Here is a 20,001-nt window from a genome sequence, read left to right on the forward strand (position 1 = left end):
CTATGCCATATTCCCCCACTGCCTTGTCTCCAGCCTGCTTTTTGCCTACCTTGGCATTAAAGTCACCCATAAGTATAGTGTATTTAGTTTTCACTCTACCCATCGCCGATTCCACGTCTTCATAGAAGCTTTCGACTTCCTGGTCATCATGACTGGATTTAGGGGCGCAGACCTGTACAATCTTCATTTTGTACCTCTTATTAAGTTTCACAACAAGACCTGCCACCCTCTCGTTAATGCTATAGAATTCCTGTATGTTACCAGCTATATCCTTATTAATCAGGAATCCGACGCCTAGTTCCCTTCTCTCTGCTAAGCCCCGGTAGCACAGGACGTGCCCGCTTTTTAGCACTGTATATGCTTCTTTTGGCCTCCTAACTTCACTGAGCCCTATTATATCCCATTTACTGCCCTCTAATTCCTCCAATAGCACTGCTAGACTCACCTCACTAGATAACGTTCTAGCGTTAAACGTTGCCAGGTTCATATTCCAATGGCGGCCTGTCCGGAGCCAGTGATTCTTAGCACCCTCTGCAGCGTCGCAGGTCTGACCGCCGCCGTGGTCAGTTGCTTCGCAGCTGCTGGGGACTGAGGGCCGGGGTTTGATTGTGTTGTTCATATAGGAGGTTGTGGCCAAGTACTGCACCAGGGTGGCCAATCCTGCTCTGGTGAGGGAGTGCGTTACCGGTTCTGGTCACCGGGATCAGGCCACACTCCAGGCCTGTTTATGCAATTTTATCAACACGCGGATTTTTTTTTTTTAATCCGGTGGAAAATTGCCGGCACCGGGATTCGAACCACGGACCTCTTCCACGCGAGGCGGGTGTTCTACCTCTACGCCACCGCTGCAACAAAAGAGTTAGCAACAGTCAATTCGGAATGCGCAGGGAGACTCTGCTGATGACTTATTGTATGTATGTCCACCTCATTTTAGAGTTTAGTTGCGTATTACTTTCTGACGGTCCTGCCTATAAATTACGCCCTCTCGTTCTTTTAAAACGTGGATCATTGTGTCTCTGTCTTGGCCTTCCAAAATTTGTAGCGAGTAATATTCTCTATCGTGAAACTCACCTTCCTTCTCTTCAAACACGATTTCGAATACTGACTGTCCAGACATTACTGAATATTTTTGCTGCTCCCCAGGGACGCTCCACTTGCGTGTTCATTCGAGAGCCGACTGCATTCTTTTGCGAATCAATGGTCTCGACTGCATCTTCTCCAGGTGATTTTGGTGCAGAAGCTATTAGAACCATTGCAAGTATCAATCAGTGGTGTGGTTTTCCCAAATTTACCTACGGCGACGGTAAGCGCTGAAATCGATAGTATATTTCCTAATAACGCTAAGCTTCCGCCTATTAGATGCCTAAGAAGTTTGTTAGATGATCACCTTGGGAACCTCCCTATAAGTACAGTAATAGTCACAAATGCTTCTGTCCGTGGAGAGAAGGCAGGACTGCGAATTGTTTCGCCATCATTAAATTGGTCTAACCCTTATTCACCGTTTTTTCTGTAGTTCGGCCGAGAGCCAACATCGCCACTGGGCACATCCCTTCGATACGCCACTGCAGAAGCCAGCGAATATGCACTTGACGCCATCACCAGGGCAGCAGCCTAAGCACGCGAAATTGCCCACGCTCGCCTCCTGACCTCCCAAGAGAACCAATGGCGTTTGTACGATCGACTACGCAGAAACGTGCACTTTTTACCTGGATCGCCGGTACCGCTGTGGTCCTCGACCCTACACGTTGGGCTGTCAGAAAAACTCCTGTCTCGGGACACAGGCCCACACCGAGTGCTGCGTGCCGTTGCTCCAGTCACGTGTGAAGCCTCCCCAGTCAATGCCAGTGCCTCATATGCCCCGCATTCCACTGACGTTGTCCGTGTCGCGTGCCTCCATGTGCGGTTATTATTCTCTTAGCACCGATGTTTAAACATACCAGGACGATGCGTCTGCCACGGGGCTATTGCTACATGCATACTGCGTGCTTATTTTCTTTTGGACGATGCGCGCGGTTGGCCCGACAAAGCAGACTAACTGCTCGTAGGCCTCGAGCTGCCGGCTGAACTGGCCGGCGCTGTAGTTGTTTTTGTAAATATACATTGTAAATAACCTTCAGTGTTTAATCCCTCGTTCGCATAGCAATACCATGTTTGTTTTCAGAGTTGTGCTTGCGATAGCATGGTTTCGAACAATCCTTTAATGGAAATTTCGAAGTTTTTCTTAACTTTTAAAGTGAAACGTACGCATCCGATGCACGACTATCTTCAGGGTACCCGGATGATGCATTTCTTGCTCGACAGGGTCTTGCTTCCGCATTCACCAGTGTTCTGTCAGAAATGTGGAACTCATATGCGGAGGCCTCATTTGCAATCTGACCAAGGAAATTAGTAATTCTTGAACTATGGAAGTGATCTCGCTTTATTTTTCTAATGGTCGCAGCGCTTTGTGCAGTGCAAAAGCACACGATAGTTCCCTGTAGGCTCCGATATCTCGTTAAGTTCCCCTAATAAAGAAAAAGACAGTGATGTATGTAAATGCTTTTCAGTCACAACTAACCTTTATCCTTTAAGCCAGCATTAAATATAAATTACTCGTTTGCTGTGTTAGCTGTAAAATTAACTCATTTCTTACTATATTTTATTTTTCTTAAGCAAGATGTCCATTGTCACCTATTGACAGCACGACGCCGTTCTTCGGGCTTCTGCGCTCGTTCGTGGCAGGGACCAGTCGGTATACGGTGATTCAGACACAGAAAGGCAAAGAAACCTTCCGAAAATAGAAGTTTATTAACCGTACTAACAGGCCCAAGAACAGAACACTGCTTCACCAAAGGTGAGCTGAAAAGTAACTACCGCGACAAAAAGAACGAAAGCAATGTTAATCACCACATAGAAGGCATCTGCTGGAATGTTGCAGCAGTGCCGGTCGTAATGAATGAGCAAGCAAACTGTTGTAGCAAACAGAAGCGTTAGGCGAGATAACGCTCATGGATCCCGGAGAAGAAAAAAGTTGTGCCCACAAGAACCCGTTTACCGCGTACCACAACAGCGACAACCAGTACGTAGGCAAACAATATAAACCCTTACTACAGGAACTGCTTTCTTTTTCCTAGTTAAAAGCACGCACATCACAGATATGTAAGCGACATAGTATACTCCCATTGACATCACAGAAGCGCTAATAAATAAATAAATTTCTCTTGACGACAACCACACTGCGTACAGGGCGACACACATCACGCGCACGAAAAGCTACAAAGCTTGCACTTTGTCCCGGTTAGTCGCATTTGGCAGTAGAAAACATGCGTTAATGCGCGCGGAACGTTAAAGGAAAATAAAAGCAATAGAAGCAAAAAAAAATATCAGTCGCGATCACACGCAACGGCAAACTTCGTGTATCACATAACAATTCCTCTTCCTGTGCGCGCCGTGTTGCACAAAAATAAGAGAAATAAAACCCGTTTAGGAGCAGTGCTTAAATTTTACAAGCAGAGACAGGAAGCTGAACAAGTAACCGTTTTTTTTTTCAAATGTAACGCTCTAGCAGTTAAATGGAACCTGCCAACTTGAAAAGCATTTGCATTTCGTGATCAGAGAAGCGTTTCGAATACAGGTATTCTGACGCTGCCCGACCTTATCCCTGAACTACAATTGCCTCCGCCAGCTCTTCGCAGCAGGCTGCTTCAAAACCTGCCTCATTGTTAAGGAGCACGACACGAGCAAAAAGACAGAGCCAACGCACTTTCATGCATTTACGAAAATTTTAACCTATGCGCAAGTCGACGCAGCTCCGGCTGTAAAATAAGAATGCATCGTTCATGTTTGGAAGCGAAACGCCAGACGCGACACAACGCACTGTGGTTGAACGCCGGGAAGGAAACGAGTCCAGCCCTCAAACGCTATAGACCTGAGTGCCCCTAAAGCGCTCAAATTTGCTACCTAGTTTTTATTGTGTGTCGGTGATAAATGCTGCAGGCTCCGAACGTATCAGGCACGAGGTATCGCTCGGCCATTTCGGTGCCCAACACGCGTACTCTCAAGCATTTATTACCGAGACACGGACCGGATGCCACCGGGCGCCCCGCCACCTCAGCTGGGTGGCGAAGCATCGGAACGAGTTCCCGCAGTCCGGATTGACGCACGGCGAACCGCACGCGAGCGCAACCAGTCCCCCGAACGTCATGCGTTAGGCTTAGCCCACGCCCACCCAAAACTTGAGCATCTCTCCGTGTGTTTACCTGGGCGAAACAAAAAGCGGTAAACTACGCTTCATTCCCGTCAGTTAGCGCAGAAAAGGCCGGCGGCGGTAGGGAGCCTATACATGCGAGCGTACAGTCGACCAAAAATGTTTACGGACCATAGGGTCTCAGAAAATGCGAAATATACGAGCAGCCTTTAGAAACAGCCAGTAAAGCCATACATCACAATGTTGTTCACATATACCAGTAAAGGCTGTAAACGGGAATACCAGGCTGCGTTTTGAGGCTGCGGAGATATTCGAATTTTCGTCAGATCTCTTGGTCCGCAATCTTTTTTGGTCGACTGAACATGCAAGCGCTTGCAGGCTCCCTACAGCGGCCGCAACAAAGAGAACTGCGCTGGTTTTTCAGATTGAAGGCAACTCAGTCTGCGTCACGCCGCGGTGTGCAGGCGGAGTGACGAAATGAACCGCCCCCTTGTTTGATTCTAATTCCTAACTCCCTACCCTATACTCTCCTCCTCTACCCTCGACGCCTTCATTCTACTCCACGGCGCCTTGTCAGCGCGTAGGCTTGTTACTGCTGGGGCGCGGACGACTCCACGGGCGCGTCGGCCGATCCTCCGGACTTGGTTCCGGGCTCGTTGGTCTTGATCATGGCTCGGAACCCGTTGGCGTCGGCGATGTACTCGACGATGCGGAACAGCCCGTCCTTGTCCGTGTAGCCGTACGAGCCGCGAACCGTGCCCGAGCCGTCGCTGGACTGCTGGTGCATCTGCGTGTTGCCTTCTTCGTCCTGCACGTCGTACTTGAACTCGTACGGCTCGGGCGGAGAGTTGTCGTAGTCCTGCGGTTCAAAGGGGGGAGCACGACGTCATATAAGGCACGATACCTGCACAAGCTGGAAAAGGACGTAGAAAAGACACAGAAAGGCAAAAAAAGGAGTGGCGTGCGCCGTTGTGTGCCTCCTTGTTTATCCCTTTCTGCTTGCAATGCTATAACACTTTACGATGTCACCAGGAAAGATAAACACCCTCCAACTTGGGCAGACTGCGGCGTGCTAACTGTGACGAAAATTGATTATAAACGGAACGCTGTGCCGTTAGCTTAGCTTAAGCGGTGCCCGATCTAAAGGCTGTTGGAGAGTAGCTTACTACCTTAGCGCGCACAAGTACATTCAACGTTATTGCGAACGCATTTGCTCCGCGGACTGTGATTATTCGTTACAAGTATACCCACAATCGTTCGTACTTCAAAAGTAACTTGAATATGGGAGTTCATTCATTCTCACTTTCAAAGATGATTACTTCTCACCAAACGCTTCATTGAAAAGAACCCTCAAAAAGGCACCAGTGATGTACCCTTGCCTTCTAAGCAAAACTAAAATATGTAAATAAATGACAAACAAGCTTCTAGGGTTATCAAATTATTACCGCCAGCATGCAGGAGTACACCTTATATAGTTATATGTTTTATGTGTACTTATGTAATTGTTTACTATGGTGCTTGCTGATTTTAACTTTTTTAATAGCCAAACTAAGTACTTTTTTCCCCGCTCCTCAAGTGTGGTGTTGCGGCCTTTGGTATTGTCTGGCGTATCACTTCATCGCCGCATTGAGGAAAACATCCACGTGGGAAAGGGAAAAAAATTGCTGTATCACCCCACGTTTGCGTTGTACTTGCAAATAGAGCAGCCCAATTTTTTTTTTACTTCCGATTTTCTTTTACGCATTTCGTTTCCTTTTCTGGCCATCTTTTTGTTTGCCCTGCTCGTGCTATGTCGTGCTTCGATGGATTGCGCATTGATCCATGCTACCTGAGCTTTTTCCTTTTTTTCTCTCTCCTGTTTTTCTTTCTTTTTACTCGTGTACTCTAACTGGTATTGCATATTTATTCCTGTTATTTTCGCATTGCTTGGTCTTCTGTTCTATACTGCGATTATGTGTTCAAATTTTGTTTACCATATATTGCACTTTGTTTTAACTTTTATTATTATTCTGGTTGTGTATGCACTGTTTTTTGACGCTGTTTGACAATGACGCTGTTTTGACACTGTTTCTGACACTGTTTTTTGTCTTTGTATACACTGGATTTTGGCGCCACCTCACACAATGTCCTGCGGCCGTGTAAGGTATTTCAAATAAATAAATAGCAACACAGCACTGAACATGCCAGGGAAGGGCAACAAAACGAAAGCAATCAAGTTTGAAAAAATGTGAAGACTCGAAAGATAAAAGGAGAAATCCTCAAATGAACAGTGGAAACGTACGGACTCCAGGCAAGCAGCAAAATAAGCAAAACTAGGAGCACTAGAGCTCATATGTCATCAGCAAAAATATGACATTTTGGTAAATACGGTAACATTTCGCGAGAAGTTCTTGCTCTAACAGTGGCATTCCATTTATTTATTTATTTATTTATTTATTTATTTACTTATTTATTTATTTATTTATTTATTTATTTATTTATTTGTTTATCGACTGCGTAATTAATCGGTCGTTTCTGTACTTAGGCTCAAAATACAGTAGATTTCCTGGCACCCCTTCCACGACTATGAACTGAATGAAGAATAGGAATGGCCATGACGGTTGCATTTGGGTGGAGGCGAAATGTGAAAACACCCGAGTACTTAGATTTAGGTGCACGTTAAGGAAACCCAGGTGATCCAAATTATTCTAAAGTCCCGCGCTACGGCGTGCCTCGCAATCAGATCGTGGTTTTGGCATGCAAGACCCCATAATTTTAAAGAAATACGAATGCCATGAGAAAAAACAAAGTAATAAAGTAATGATATACAGCGTTACCCACTGAACCCACGAGCTCCCTTTATCAGTTGACGTTGCGAGCGAACGTCGCGATCAAAAGCTACGAGAGCTATTCATATTCCCAAAATAATGCATATTGATTCATCGGCAGGAGGTTATGAAACCTGCTGAAAAAACAACACTTCAGAAGACATTAACACACTTCTTTGTCCCACTGCCAACCAAGAACAAAGCAAGGCCCTCTAAGAAATTGAAAGACATACCATTATATTATAGATGAGGCAATAGAGAATATATAAAAAGAACAAAAGTGAAATCGATAATAAAGCAAAACTAGCGCTTTCGGGTGATAAAAATAGATGTAATTTCTAGGCTTTCTAGTATCCCATGATAAGTACTCCCACAACGCCGTAATTTCTGTACCGCGATGGGACGGTAATTGAGCCAACTCAAGTGTACCTGCGGCATTCGCCTGCGGCATCGCGTGGCACATCCCGCAATAACAACGGGCATCCTTTCGGTATTATTCCATGCTATCAAGGCCCGTAATGACGGCGCAGAACTTCCTCTTGTATGCGTTCACGTTTCGCTGGTATATGCGCAAGATAAAAAACAGAGGCGGCACAATAAGTCATCACAAATACGCGCCTTTATGCCTCTTGCATTGATGAGTATGTTGAATAAAGCATAAAATAAGAATCCGAATGCGATGCCATTGCACCATTATGGCATCTTTCTTGTCAAAATATATTCACCGATTTTGCTTCGAATTACGGCCCCTTGCTCATGTGAGGATTCATGAAATTAGGTTTCTATTTATTTTGTTATTTATTTATTTATTTAATGATTAAGCAAATCTAAGCTCGCTGAGTATTTTTCTGTAGAAGCGGCGCAAGGCTACAGATGTTGTCTCTGTCTTCCTCGCCTAGGTATTCCAAATGTAGATTTCGTGCCCTGAGCGAAGAAACTAATGGCATCTTCGGCTGAGCCGTTTCGGAGCGCTCTAGACCGCTCTCGCGAGCGGCGTTGTCTTCGGCTCGTTGAAAGAGGGTGCGCGCCTTGCGTTCGGCCGGTTCTTTCGATCGCTCTCCTCCACCTTCGAGTGCTCTGAGGCGCTCCGAGCCCTGTCGTCGGAGCAGTCGTCGAGACTGAAGCGTTTCCCGCAACGACATCAAAGCACAGCGTCACCGCTGTTGGCGACGGTCCACCGTAACTTAGGCAACCTATGCCACTGCTTGCTGGCGGCTCGACGAACGCTCGTCCCGCCGGCGCGTCGGCCGGTTTCCCCGGCAGCGCCGGGAGCACTGAATATATAGGCGAAACGTCGGACGTTGGCAGTAGTCACGCGGTTACGCATCTGCTATTTCCTCCTCCGATGGCGAGCAGCACGTTAGGTTTGCGCGCTTGTCCTCTACCTCTGAGTTCGGGGAAAGCCGGATATGCTCGACTCTGCTTCGGGGGATGGAGGCGACCAGTCGAAGATACCATAAGAAAAAATTCCGAAGGACACTTAAGCTTCGTTAGAGTGGAACGCGATAGCATTCAAAGATTCCTGATTGCTTCTCACGCTTCCCGGCAACTGCAGCTTACGTAACCGTAATGTTTAGCTGGAAGCGCTGGCGGCGAACGCTATGCACGAAGGCGATCTTTCTGTTAATTAACGTGGCCTCTTGCGTGGGCCGCGATCATAAAGTTTCTCACTATAACACCCAGAGGGAAATCTGGCCCCACCATCTATGGGAGTTTCCTAAGGGGCCCTGTGCCATCATGGGAACGGCGGTATATGTGTCTGCAAGGCTTGTGTTGGCTGGTGTTGTAAGAGGCTTCGTCTAAAACGTGGATAAGGCTACACACATAACACTTTCTTAATGTAAAATCTTCATAAAACTTTTCCATTCGCGCATATTACATATTCGAGTGAAGTTTACTCACTTACCATGCATAACCAAGCAAAGAAAAGCAAGAACAAACGACAAACCGTTTAAAAGCGACCACGAATCTTGTCGCCTGTCCTTCAACTTTAGCGGCCCGCTGATACTTTTCACGTTTCATATAATTGTACATGTAATAACAAGTTCTCATAGTTAAACAAAACACGGTATTGTGTAATAATCAAGCTAAAACAGCTTTTAGGTGCTGTTTTAGTATAAATTTAATCACTGTACCAGACGCAACGGTGCTTGCCTGGCTCTACGAGAACGATGTTAATCCAAGGTCCCAACATACCAGCATTCCCATGCATACCACAGCGCAGCAGCGCCAGATTTTCCTCTTGGAACTGGATGGTGGGTTACTCCACCAAGCTTTTGTTACCATATTGCCTAGTGCCTTAGCTATGATAAAAAGAAAAGCAAAAGAAAAGGAACAAAAGAAACCAACGATGGATTCCCATTAACCAAACTTTCTGAACCCCTATTGTGAACTTTGTTTTTGCACGCCTCCGTTGTTTGTCGTTTCCCTAGTTTTCTTCCACCAATATTCCAATCGCCACTTACTAATCTCTACGGCGGACATGTTTACTTTCCCTCTACGCTCGGTGAACCCAGGGGCTTCAAGGAAGCCAGAGATGACTAAATCGAACGCTGGGCAGATATCTTCACATTCCAACAAAACATACTACATCGTTTCCCTAGCTTTACCGCAGCAAGCACACGCTTTTTTTTCCTTCATATATCTATAAGTGCGTGTTCTAAGGCATCCTGATCTCGCTTTGAAAAGTAATGAGCTTCCCTTCCAGTTTTCACAAATTGTTTCTTTCCTGATTTCGTTTTTTCCTCTTAACTAGTTACTCATAGCAGGTTCCTTTTCCATTGCCGCCATGCATGAGATTATCTCAGCCTCCCTGCTTCTCCGCTTGACGTTCTTTGTTGCCATGTTGCTCCCCATACAGGTCGCATACTTGCTGGTAAGCTTCCTAGTTCTTTTCCGCCATTGTGAATCAATGTTTTTCCGGTGCAAATACCTGAAAACTCTCCCAGTCCATTTGCTTTCTCCAATATTCCGCAGTGGTTCTTCATAATCAATTTTACTGTGCGCTTCTCTCACTTCAAAGCTTGTCCAGCCGTTATCCCCCTGCACAGCTTAATTTGTAGTCTTCGTTTGAGCGCCCACTGGAAGGCGTTCCACTGACCTTTTGTTCACATCGAGTCCTGATTGTGCCACCTGACTTCAAGCGAACAACCGCATTTCTAAATGTAAGTCCTGGAATCATTACACCTTTCCACATACCCCTGAACACCTCGTACCCACTGCATCTCCATAGCGCTCCGTGTTTCACTACGGCCGCATTTGTGTTCCCCTTCGCTGTTATTGTTTTTTTCCTGTATTTCCATATACCTCTTGCCCACGTTTATTCTTATACCAAGGTATTTATTTTCTTTTAGCCGAGGTGTTTCCTGGCCCTGTATTAACACTGTCTGTTCACTGTTTTTATTGAATACCATGACACATGAATTTTCAATGTTAAATTTCAGACCTATATTCTCACCTTCCGCTCCACAGATATTAGCCAGATGTTGCATATCACTTTGCTTGTTAGCTAGCAACACAATGTCTTTCGCATAAAACAAACCTGCATGCTGCTGCTCTACCACTGTACCCGGCTGTCTCTATGAGAGATTAAACCCAATATTACGCCCCTCTAGCACCCTTTCCTTCCTCACCATGTACGTAATAAACAGCAGTGGGGTTAAAGGGCACCCCTGCCTCAGTCCCTTGTTGGTATTAACTTATTCCTCGCTAGTCATCCCTTCCTATTCAGTGTAAACTATATTTTCTACGTAAATCTTTCCCAAAATGTGTATACAATCGTCGCTCAAGCCTTCCCCTTCTAGAATATCTCTCAAAATGTTACCGTCTACCTTGTCATGCGCTCATGTAATGTCTAAAAAGGCCACATATAACGGTCTCATTTCTACTATGGGTACTTGAACACACTGAGTAAGGACAAATAAGTTATCATCCAGACACCGACCTATTCTGAAGCCATTCTGAAATTCTCAACAAAATGCCATTATTCTTTGCGCATGCTTGCAGCTTTAATTGCCTACATTGCTAACCTGTACATTACCGACGTAATGGTCAATGGTCTATATGAGTGAATTCTATCTTTCTCCCCCTTACCTCTACAAACTGAAATCATTCTACTTTGACCCCAACTCTCTGGTATTCGTCTATTGTTTAAGTTTTTTTTTTCTACTGCGTTCAACAGAGCTTGCTCGCTTTTGGTCCAAGTTCATTAATCAGCCTAACGGTAACCATTAGGCTGATTAATCACCGTTAGGCTGATTAATCAGCCTAACGGTAATTTTCTCTTTGGCTTTATTCTAGTTGAAATTTGTGAGTATTAGCTCTTTTTCCATCTGGTTCTCTTTGAAGCCCTTTTTTTTCCTCCAGTACGACCTCGTCATTGCCTTGGAAAAATTCGGCTGTTATTTTCCGGATGTAGTTTACCGCCGCGTTGCCTTCGAATTTGTTTCCATCTTCGTCTAGGATATGTTGTTCTATTGTTCCAGACTTCCTGCCAAATAAGTTTACGTGGTGCCACAATATTCTAGGTGCTGCCTTCTTTCTCTCACGTATTTCTGACGACCAACGTTCACTTTCACCTTTTAGCCTAGCTTGAATCAGTATTTGAACCATACATTTTTACTTCCAGTATAATTCCGGTTTTCTGGACCGTTCATCCTGCGGCAACCGCGCTTTGCTTGCCTGCCTATGCTCTTGGGATTCTTTTTGTCGTTCGGTGATCGCTTCTCGTATGTCTCTGTTCCACCACCTTTTCGGTTTCTTTTTTTTTCCCCTTTCTGACGAGCATGTTGCTGCTCTTTCCGTATTTCTGTCGTTATTACACTTAAAAGCTCACTATATTACGTACCACTCTCTGCTTGACCGTTTACCAAGTTCTTCCTCTACTCTTGTGACTATATTTGTTATCTGCACGGCGTTCACATTTGGGCTGGCCATTTTTTGCTTCTTGCTCTCTTTCCCAACTACATATCGCATTTTCAAAATATTGCGTTTATGGTCACGACATCACCAAGCACTACCAGTTAGGCAGGCTGATATTGTCCCCACCTCACCCCAAACTGAAACATCGCCAGGCAGTCGTCTGGAGACAACTGCGACACACACCTTCCCCAGTCCGGTGCGATTGTGGCACATTTTCCCCGCGCTTTACCCGAGTGCTCTTTACAAGTTATGTTAGGCAACTAGAGCGACTCTCTCGCACATGTTGTGGGAGTGCCCCGTCATAGCAGCTAAAATGACAGTAGCTCCGGAGGCTCTTGCTTCGAAGTCGGCCGCCGCTCTGTGCAGCGCCAACCTCAAGACACAAGAGTGGGCAGGACAGCGGCCCGAGAGGCCACGACGAGGCAAGGTCTCGAAGTCCCCCCATTGGAGACCTGAGCCCGGTTTATACTTCGCAGGATTTTCAATAAAGTTGTTTCCATTCACTCCCCATGCCGCTATACCCTTCCTCGTTAATGACCATTTCTCTCAACTTTACATGAATTCCTTATGTCATCAGACAGTAATCAATGGTCCATTGCCGGTTTCCCACGGCCCACGTGGTCTGCGTGTCAAACTTAGGCCCTGTATTCACGATAACGAGCTTATGTTGCTCACAAAGATCTAGCACTGATTTCCCGTCGTTGTCGGTATAGCCATCTAGATCCTATATGTGGGCATTCATGTCACCTAATAGGATAATTTCAGCACCATTTTCGAAACCCTTAATAGCGGCACTTAGACATTCCACGAACTCTTGATTGTTCTTTCTGCAATTATCTTCAGTTCACAAATACGTTACGCCCAGACAAATTTTCTTTACACTCATTGCACATGATAACCAAAGATGCTCTTGACATTCTGAATTTACTTTTTCACTTGGCTCCCTGATAGATGAGCATTCCGACTGCCCCTCCCTTTCTTTGCGATCTAGTTTTGTTGCACCCTTTCCAAGCATAATTCTCAATTACTGATGGGTCTTCCGAGTCTCTAAGGTGCGGTTTCTGTAATCGCATAACCCCTATTTGTTCTCTATTTCTCTGCCCCTCAATCTCTACCCACTTTTCCTTTCTTCTGCCGCCCTGCATGTTTATATAGCCTATAGCATGGCGAGCTCCCTTTCTTGTTTTCCTCCTTTTTATCTTATTGACAGCGATGCTATTCCGATGTTGCCTTAGAGGACCTTCTTCATCACTGCCTACAATGGCTTGCTGATCACCCCACCCGTGGGCCTCCAGAAAAAGCAACCACTCGACTAGCAAGTCGTTAGCCCACTTCTCGTACAAGGCTGTGATTGAAGTGGATCCCGTCTCGTTGGAAACCACCACAGCTTCTCACTTCCCCGTTTACTTCTACAACCTCGAAATGTCTCTCTCGGCTCATTGTCCATATAGCCACATTAGCAGTCACTAAGGCTTTTTGTACCTAACTATCACGTACAGGCACCACCGGCACCGTGCGCACCACGAGCTGCACCCGAGGGGACAGCTCGCTCAAGTCGTCTACTCCCTTCGTTAAGTGCTGGGCTAATCCTGTCCCTCCTCAGTTTAGGACGTCGTTTAGCCCATCTGCTACTACGACAAGCTTGCTTCCGTTGGCACTTTCCGCGAGCTTTGCTTTTGCTCGCTCCATGACAGTGCCCAATGTCCGCCCTGGAATGTCCCTACTGCAACTCATTCTTCACCTTTCACCCTCTTCACTATTGCCTCTGAGCACCTAGCCAGGTTTGAGCCGCCGGCGGAAATCTCCCTTTCGCCTTCCCCTATTGCCGAGGCCTCTCCCTGCTTCCCTTTGTCATGCTTTTCTATGTGATCTGGACTTTACAAGGGGCATTGGCCCCTGCGTTCCTGCTTTTCCTTTGGGCCGCATCAAGGTAGGTACAGCTCTTTCCCGCTTCCCCCTTCCAACGTTGCGCGCGTTCCACGTGCTTTGTTGACATGATCTCTCCTGTCACGAAGGGAGACTGCGTTCCCTTGTCTGCGATGCAGCTGAGGCCAGCGCCATCTGGATATGTTGAAAGGAACCGGGCGCGCCACTCTGTGGCGTCCGAGATTTGAGCGCAAATATCGGATGCCGTGGCCGGTATATGAATGGTAGGAACGGTGGAAAAGGTTTTTTTTTTTGTTTTCGCGTAACAGAATTACGATTTCTCGTATATTGAGATTACAATCCGATGCTATCATGTCTGTAGGCTGCGTGTAAGTCGTACTTCACGATTTTTCTGAAGTATTTTACTTTGAAGAATTCAATTAATTCAGTAACTTCTTTGCACTAGGCAGAGAGTCTGCGTGGTTCGGTATGTGTGGTTGGGTCTGCATGGTTCGGAATAATTTTTGCCGAAACGACTGTTGACGTGGGACGCCGACGCCGGATTTTCAGCGACACAAGGTCCTTAAGGCTATTGCGTTATTACTGTTCTTTAGATAATATTTCTTGATCGACATACATTTATGTACTTTTCTGCGCTTATAAGTAAACACAAGCGTTTTTCTAAAGCGTGATTTGTGGCTTATCAGGGCAAGTGCTCATGAGGAAACGTATGTTACTACTTAAAGCGGACAACTGCTAGATAAGCTGCCTTCAACCAGTTCTCATGACTGTATGCTGTATTATTAACCACCTGTCGACAGCATTGTCCTTCGTGGTTGCTGTCATCGGTCTTACCTGTTGTGCGTACGCCACCGCCACAACGGCTAGAAGAAACAGTTTCACCAGGGGGCCCTGCAACAACAGTTATAACGTTAGGCAAAAGAAAAAATAAGTTTCAACTTTTTTTTTCTGTTTGATATTCTGTGGTCTTTGCTTTCGCTTGGCATGTCACAGACTCGAACAGGGTTGCCGGACTACTCAAATCCCAGATCCCCAAATTGGCATGCGTAGCAGGCCAACAATATAGCCAAAAGCGAAATTGATAAATAGACCCAAAATTGCCAGACTTGATGTTTGTTTTTTACAGCTAATGACAATTTGATAGTTATGGATAGGGACAATTTAAGAAAAACACAATGCATCACATTACACGAAGCAATACAATAAATTACAGGACAAAACGCAGTAAAATAGACGGCTACTGCACCTCATAAATAGAAATATTAACACACTCGCAACTGCAATACTATGCTAAATTCGTCAGCAACGCAGTGCACTTGGTGATTTGCAGCCCCATTGATGAGTCGCTACATTTTTGGTGCCACCGAATTTCGTAGGCGAGGGACAACTTCGAATGATCATCCGCTAAAATCATGATCTGGCGTCCGCCCTTTCCTCGACATAGCTTATTTAGTCGCTCTAGGAGAGACGAGTTGCAAAAGGTAGTGGGTTATTATTTAAAAAAACAGATGCATCCCAAAATTATCCACACAGCCAAAAGAAAATGTTTTGCGCCAACTCGGACCAGAAGTAGCCCAATCTGGCTATCCATAAGCCCAATATGGTAACTCTGGGCGCGAATAGCTTGTGCCTGCTCCTGCTGGCACCAACGTCTAAACCACACTGACAAAAGATGAGGATTTACATGCGTTGAAAACATTTCGAATGGATGTCTGGTCGCGCAATCTTTACTACACAAAACACTAAATGCACATTTATACCCTTGTTTCTTAGTAGAATAAAACTGTATAAGACAATCTAATTCCGGGGTAAATGAACTCGCGATGTGCAACGTATTGTCGTCGCTGAGTGCCTTCGCCATCCTGCAGAGTACGAGGACTCGGGTTGAATACACATTCACAGCGACCGCCTTCCTACCAAGATAAATTATACGAAACGAAAAAAAAACACTTGGGCATGTAGACGCAAGCACGCCTCTAAATGTATTCGTTATTCCGGATACTTGCGCTATGGTATTCCTGAAAGCCTGTACTTCCGTTGCCCTGAGGCATCCAAACACGTCGATGAACTCAGGAGGTTCGAACTTCATCAGCAGTCTGTGTACACGTACAAGTAATTCGAACGCAAAACGCTAAATGCAACAAAAAAAAACGATACCAATTTCTGACAGCGACGAAGTGTCGTTGATTATTTGAAAAGTAAGTCTGTGATTGGGGTACCTAGTCATGAAACGCTATAGTGAAGGAAAGAACTGCTAACAGAAATGGCTGCAAGCGTCTGCCAGAGTAGGGTGGAAGTTCAGGAAGTGCAGGGGTGAAGAGTAGGCGAATCTTCGTTAACTCGCTGTCGTAGCTGCCGTGAGTCAAGTGTGCAGCATTGAACTGATGGGGCCTCACCTCCCCCTAATCGGCCTATATACTGTACGGGCTAGGAGGCTTACGTCGTGTTGGAGTTTGACCATCCGGGGCTTCTTAACGAGCACAGTGGCTAAGTGCACGAACGTTCATGCCCGAAACAAGTTACCGAACCGACGACCTCGCGCCCACCAGCAAAACGCGTTAGCAAATATGTACCGAGCGGGTGAAGAGCATGAGCGCAATATGACCGAAAACGCTGCAATGGCGTGCTACAGTGACGACGCAAGAAGCTCGTGACGCATTTTGGCATAGGAAGCTTGTGAGGCACAAACCGAAAAACAAGCGCACAAAAGCGCACGTGCTTCTTTATCCATATCTACAGTCGTCCGTTCCGCCGTTGACGCTAAAAGACGGCATGAATCATAATAGCTAATTTCCTCAAGCTTTCAGGTCATCCAAAATAAATGGACGCAATGGGGAAAAAATGATTTATTTTTATAATCCTCGTCGCATATGACGTGACGTGAGACACTTTCATTCCTGAAAAAAGTTAGGAAGAAAATTATACGAACTTCCAGCTCTTGATTCAGGAACAACGCAATTGTAAGGTATAGATGCCGATCAATATGTGAGCCTTCTTTTTCTTTTCATCTTTTCTTTTGATTTTGTACCTGCACTCTGGCGGTTGAGCAGTTTCGTAACGCCGAGCCCTCGCGCTACCCACATTTTGAAGACCAACGCACAGAACAATGTTATTCTTACGTTAATATGGGTATATTTTAGTTTGGCATGATTTCGGATAAATGTTTACGTGCATCCTCATGCTGGCTCAACTGTTATTATGCTACTGTTGACATCGTCATAATCATATTCTCCTGCAAATCCAAAAAACAATAACGTTCGCTCTTTCAAGCGTTGTGAAGCAATAAACTTCCGCCCCTTTATTTATAGATCCACTGTAGACTTTCTAATTATCTACATTAACTCAAGAACGCTGTTCACACTACTCAGTTGTCTTGCTTACGCTGTATATAAAAAGAAATTCTTATTGCCAGTACCGTTTATAAAATTGTGCCAAATAGGAAGTTCTCCCAGCGTACGTTCAATAATTCTTGGCGCAAGGTCAAGTAGAGAATTCTCTGATATTTTTGAAAATTACCCAATTGCATAGTACACTTCATGCCGTGCAGCGGGAGCGTATCATATAGTCTTATTGCAATGGTTAAACGACTTCAATTTATACGAGAAGGAGAGAGAGAGAGCAAGGACTGGAAAGGCAGGGAGGTGAACCAGACGAGCACCCGGTTTGCTACCCTACACTTGGAGGGAGGGAAAGGGGAATAGAAAGGGGAAAAGGGAGAGAGTAAGCACTGAGTGCGTGTGGGATGGGCACTATACACAGGGACGCTATAAACGTTCTCTTAAGCCGGCGCACTTCAAGTATTGTACTAGTGCACGAGTCGCTTTCAATTTATCCGACCTTCGCACAGGATCAAGGCGAAAATAAGTTGTGTTGGACGGCACAAGTACAAACCGCATATTGGACACAAATACAAAGGTTTGGCTTCGGAAGGAGATATAAAAAATTTGGCACTGAATTACGTGAAAGATCAATATTTCGCTAAGCAAACAATGCCGAGTTGGTCGGACTCATCGTAAGCGTTATATCTAGATCCGACGTAAAATTTCATTCGCGTAGAAGGACTGTCGTCACTGCGAAGACGGCCGGCATAGTGTAGCGGCACCTAAAATGGAGCTACGGAGTCGAACACATTACAAGATAGTTTCCGCAACTGCCGCCTAATGGAATTTTTTTCATTTGTTGACACTTAGATACGGAACGTATTTTCTTCACTCTTTAATTTCCACGACGCACTGACTTCAACAATTAACCATGCACTCACGTAATTGTGCTGATAACTGTACTAACACTGCACATTGTGCTCCACCTTGGCCCCCGACAAATAACGCTTTACGCGATACTGATTTTTGAAAGTATTGTTTAAACAAATGAAAGAAAAATCGCATACAATTTTTACACCTCATTTATCATATGTTCCTATACACAATATGCTAATTGTAAATACAGTATGCCGGTTCTTTCTTACTTTAAATGAAATCTGTGAACTGCTGCCGACTTTTCCTACAATAAACGCTCTGGTGAGTCACACTCTGTACATTTGGCTCAAGTTGCTTCGCGTTCTCTCAATTACTGCCCCGTGAAAATCCCGATCCATTTATTGTGTGATAGTTAAGGTATTGTTTCAAAACAAGTCAGGTAACTGCGGCGTGTAAGGAAATATGCCTTTAAACAAACCACCGGGCTTTCATAAGGATGAAACTCCCGTCCGTAAATTTAGCGCGGCAAACTGCGCCATTGATAAAGGAGTACGATTATCCATCCGTCGACGCGCATTAGTGTGTGCATGCGATACACGTAGGACGCTGTCGAAACATCTACATATCTGCAGATGATTGCATTGTTTCCTGCGGTTTCATTCGCCAACTTTCTTTTTTGCTATTCTCTGCGCCGAGTGAAGAGAGTAGCGAAAATCGCCGCAGCCTGGCGGCGGTTTTTTGCAGCTCACTACGCTATTCCGTCCATCGAGGTGCAAACTAAGCTACGTCCAAATCTCCAATACAGAGATTCCAAATCACTGGTTTGTTGTTCGAACTCCGATACCCCATCGCCTCCCAGCTGCTCAGCGAGCTGTCTTTTCTCCTATAGTAGCCGGACAGAGCCCGGAGGAAGTTCATAGATCTACAAAACTGTGCATCACACTCGTGTTACAGCGTTCAGTGGCATACATCCTTGTAGCAATGCATCCTACTAATTTAACCGCAGGCGTACCGCCCCTCGTCGTGATATAATCCAGTGCAATGCTCGTGGACGTCGCATGCTCACCATATTCCTCTTGAACGGCTTCGCGTGACGAAACAGCAAAGCAGTGTAACCACGACGGGACTTTCCGGGATTGCTCGTACCTGCGTACAGAGCTCGCACAAAGTGACGCCGTGCCCTGGAGGATCACCGGCCTTTATACGGAGCCGGGAAAGTCCTATGCACCCCCTCGCCGAATCTCCTATTCGAACCCCTTCTGTTCACCCCGGTAGCCTATACATATAGACTGCCACTTTCTCTTTCTGCACCCCCCCCCTTTCATCGCTGACCGCGAAGACGTCATTCTTAACACTCGCAGCAGCACACGCGCGCGCACACAAGAACAGCCCCGTTTCGTGCAGCGTGTGATCTGAATGCCGTGGAGGAGGAGACAGTGAAGACGCGGCGAGAGGGGCCAAGACCACAACATCATTTCGAGGAGCGAGAGTGCAGGAAGAAGACGGAGGGAGGACATAATGGTGTCCCTCCTCCGAGACGCTAGCGCATCGCTCTCGGTCGCCGCGCTCCAAGAAGGGCCGCTGTTAGCTTGCACGTAGTAGCCGCCGTATACGTAGTAGCTAGCGTCTCTTCCTTCCTTCGAACGGGTTCAACAGTGAGAGCTATCGGCTGCAGATGCATGCGTTACAGTCACGGCCGGACCCGAATTACACGCTCCCCAATGTGTGCGCGCGCTTCCTTAGCGGCCCAGTCGCGTATACATTCGGGCCGGCGTCCCGTGCTGACGCGGCGTGGCCTTCACCTTCAACCGCCACTTGGTGGTAAACGCGAGGCTAGCGCGAACGAGCGCGAAAAAAGAACGGCAAGGAAAAGTGTGTGCCTATAAAGCTGCTGCTCGTTTGCGTGCAACCTCCTGTTTGTGTGGGAATATGGTGCGCACCACTTGTACAGAGGCGGACGCATGCAGCTGGCTTCACCTTCGTTCTTCCCGTCTTGGCCATCGCC

At 46.0% G+C, this 20,001-nt stretch overlaps 2 protein-coding genes across 2 annotated transcripts in view; both read right to left on the reverse strand.

Annotated features, from left to right (window-relative positions):
* Nucleotides 1-1,894, reverse strand: part of LOC135906841 (sodium-coupled monocarboxylate transporter 1-like) — a 100,702-nt gene extending 98,808 nt beyond the window's left edge. The window contains exon 1 of the mRNA XM_065438434.2: nt 1,707-1,894. The gene's annotated coding sequence lies outside the window, so the exon portion shown is untranslated. The remainder of the gene's footprint in view (nt 1-1,706) is intronic.
* An 874-nt stretch (nt 1,895-2,768) lies between these two features.
* LOC135906842 (cuticle protein 10.9-like) lies at nt 2,769-19,210 on the reverse strand. The gene is made up of 3 exons (XM_070538505.1): nt 19,063-19,210; nt 14,635-14,691; nt 2,769-5,045 (listed from the first exon to the last, which is right to left on the reverse strand). The coding sequence occupies exons 1-3, from the start codon at nt 19,063-19,065 to the stop codon at nt 4,776-4,778; spliced, it is 330 nt and encodes a 109-aa protein (XP_070394606.1). The 5' UTR covers nt 19,066-19,210; the 3' UTR covers nt 2,769-4,775.
* Between the last annotated feature and the right edge of the window lie 791 nt (nt 19,211-20,001).

The sequence above is a fragment of the Dermacentor albipictus genome, chromosome 5 (genome assembly GCF_038994185.2).
Source record: "Dermacentor albipictus isolate Rhodes 1998 colony chromosome 5, USDA_Dalb.pri_finalv2, whole genome shotgun sequence".
Classification (NCBI taxonomy): Eukaryota; Metazoa; Arthropoda; class Arachnida; order Ixodida; family Ixodidae; genus Dermacentor; species Dermacentor albipictus.

Bases quoted from the DNA above. Each gene is read 5' to 3' on its own strand.
- LOC135906842 (XM_070538505.1), bottom strand. The intron at 5,046-14,634 runs GTAAGACCGATG...TTTGAACCGCAG, and splicing joins CGGTGGCGTACGCACAACAG to GACTACGACAACTCTCCGCC.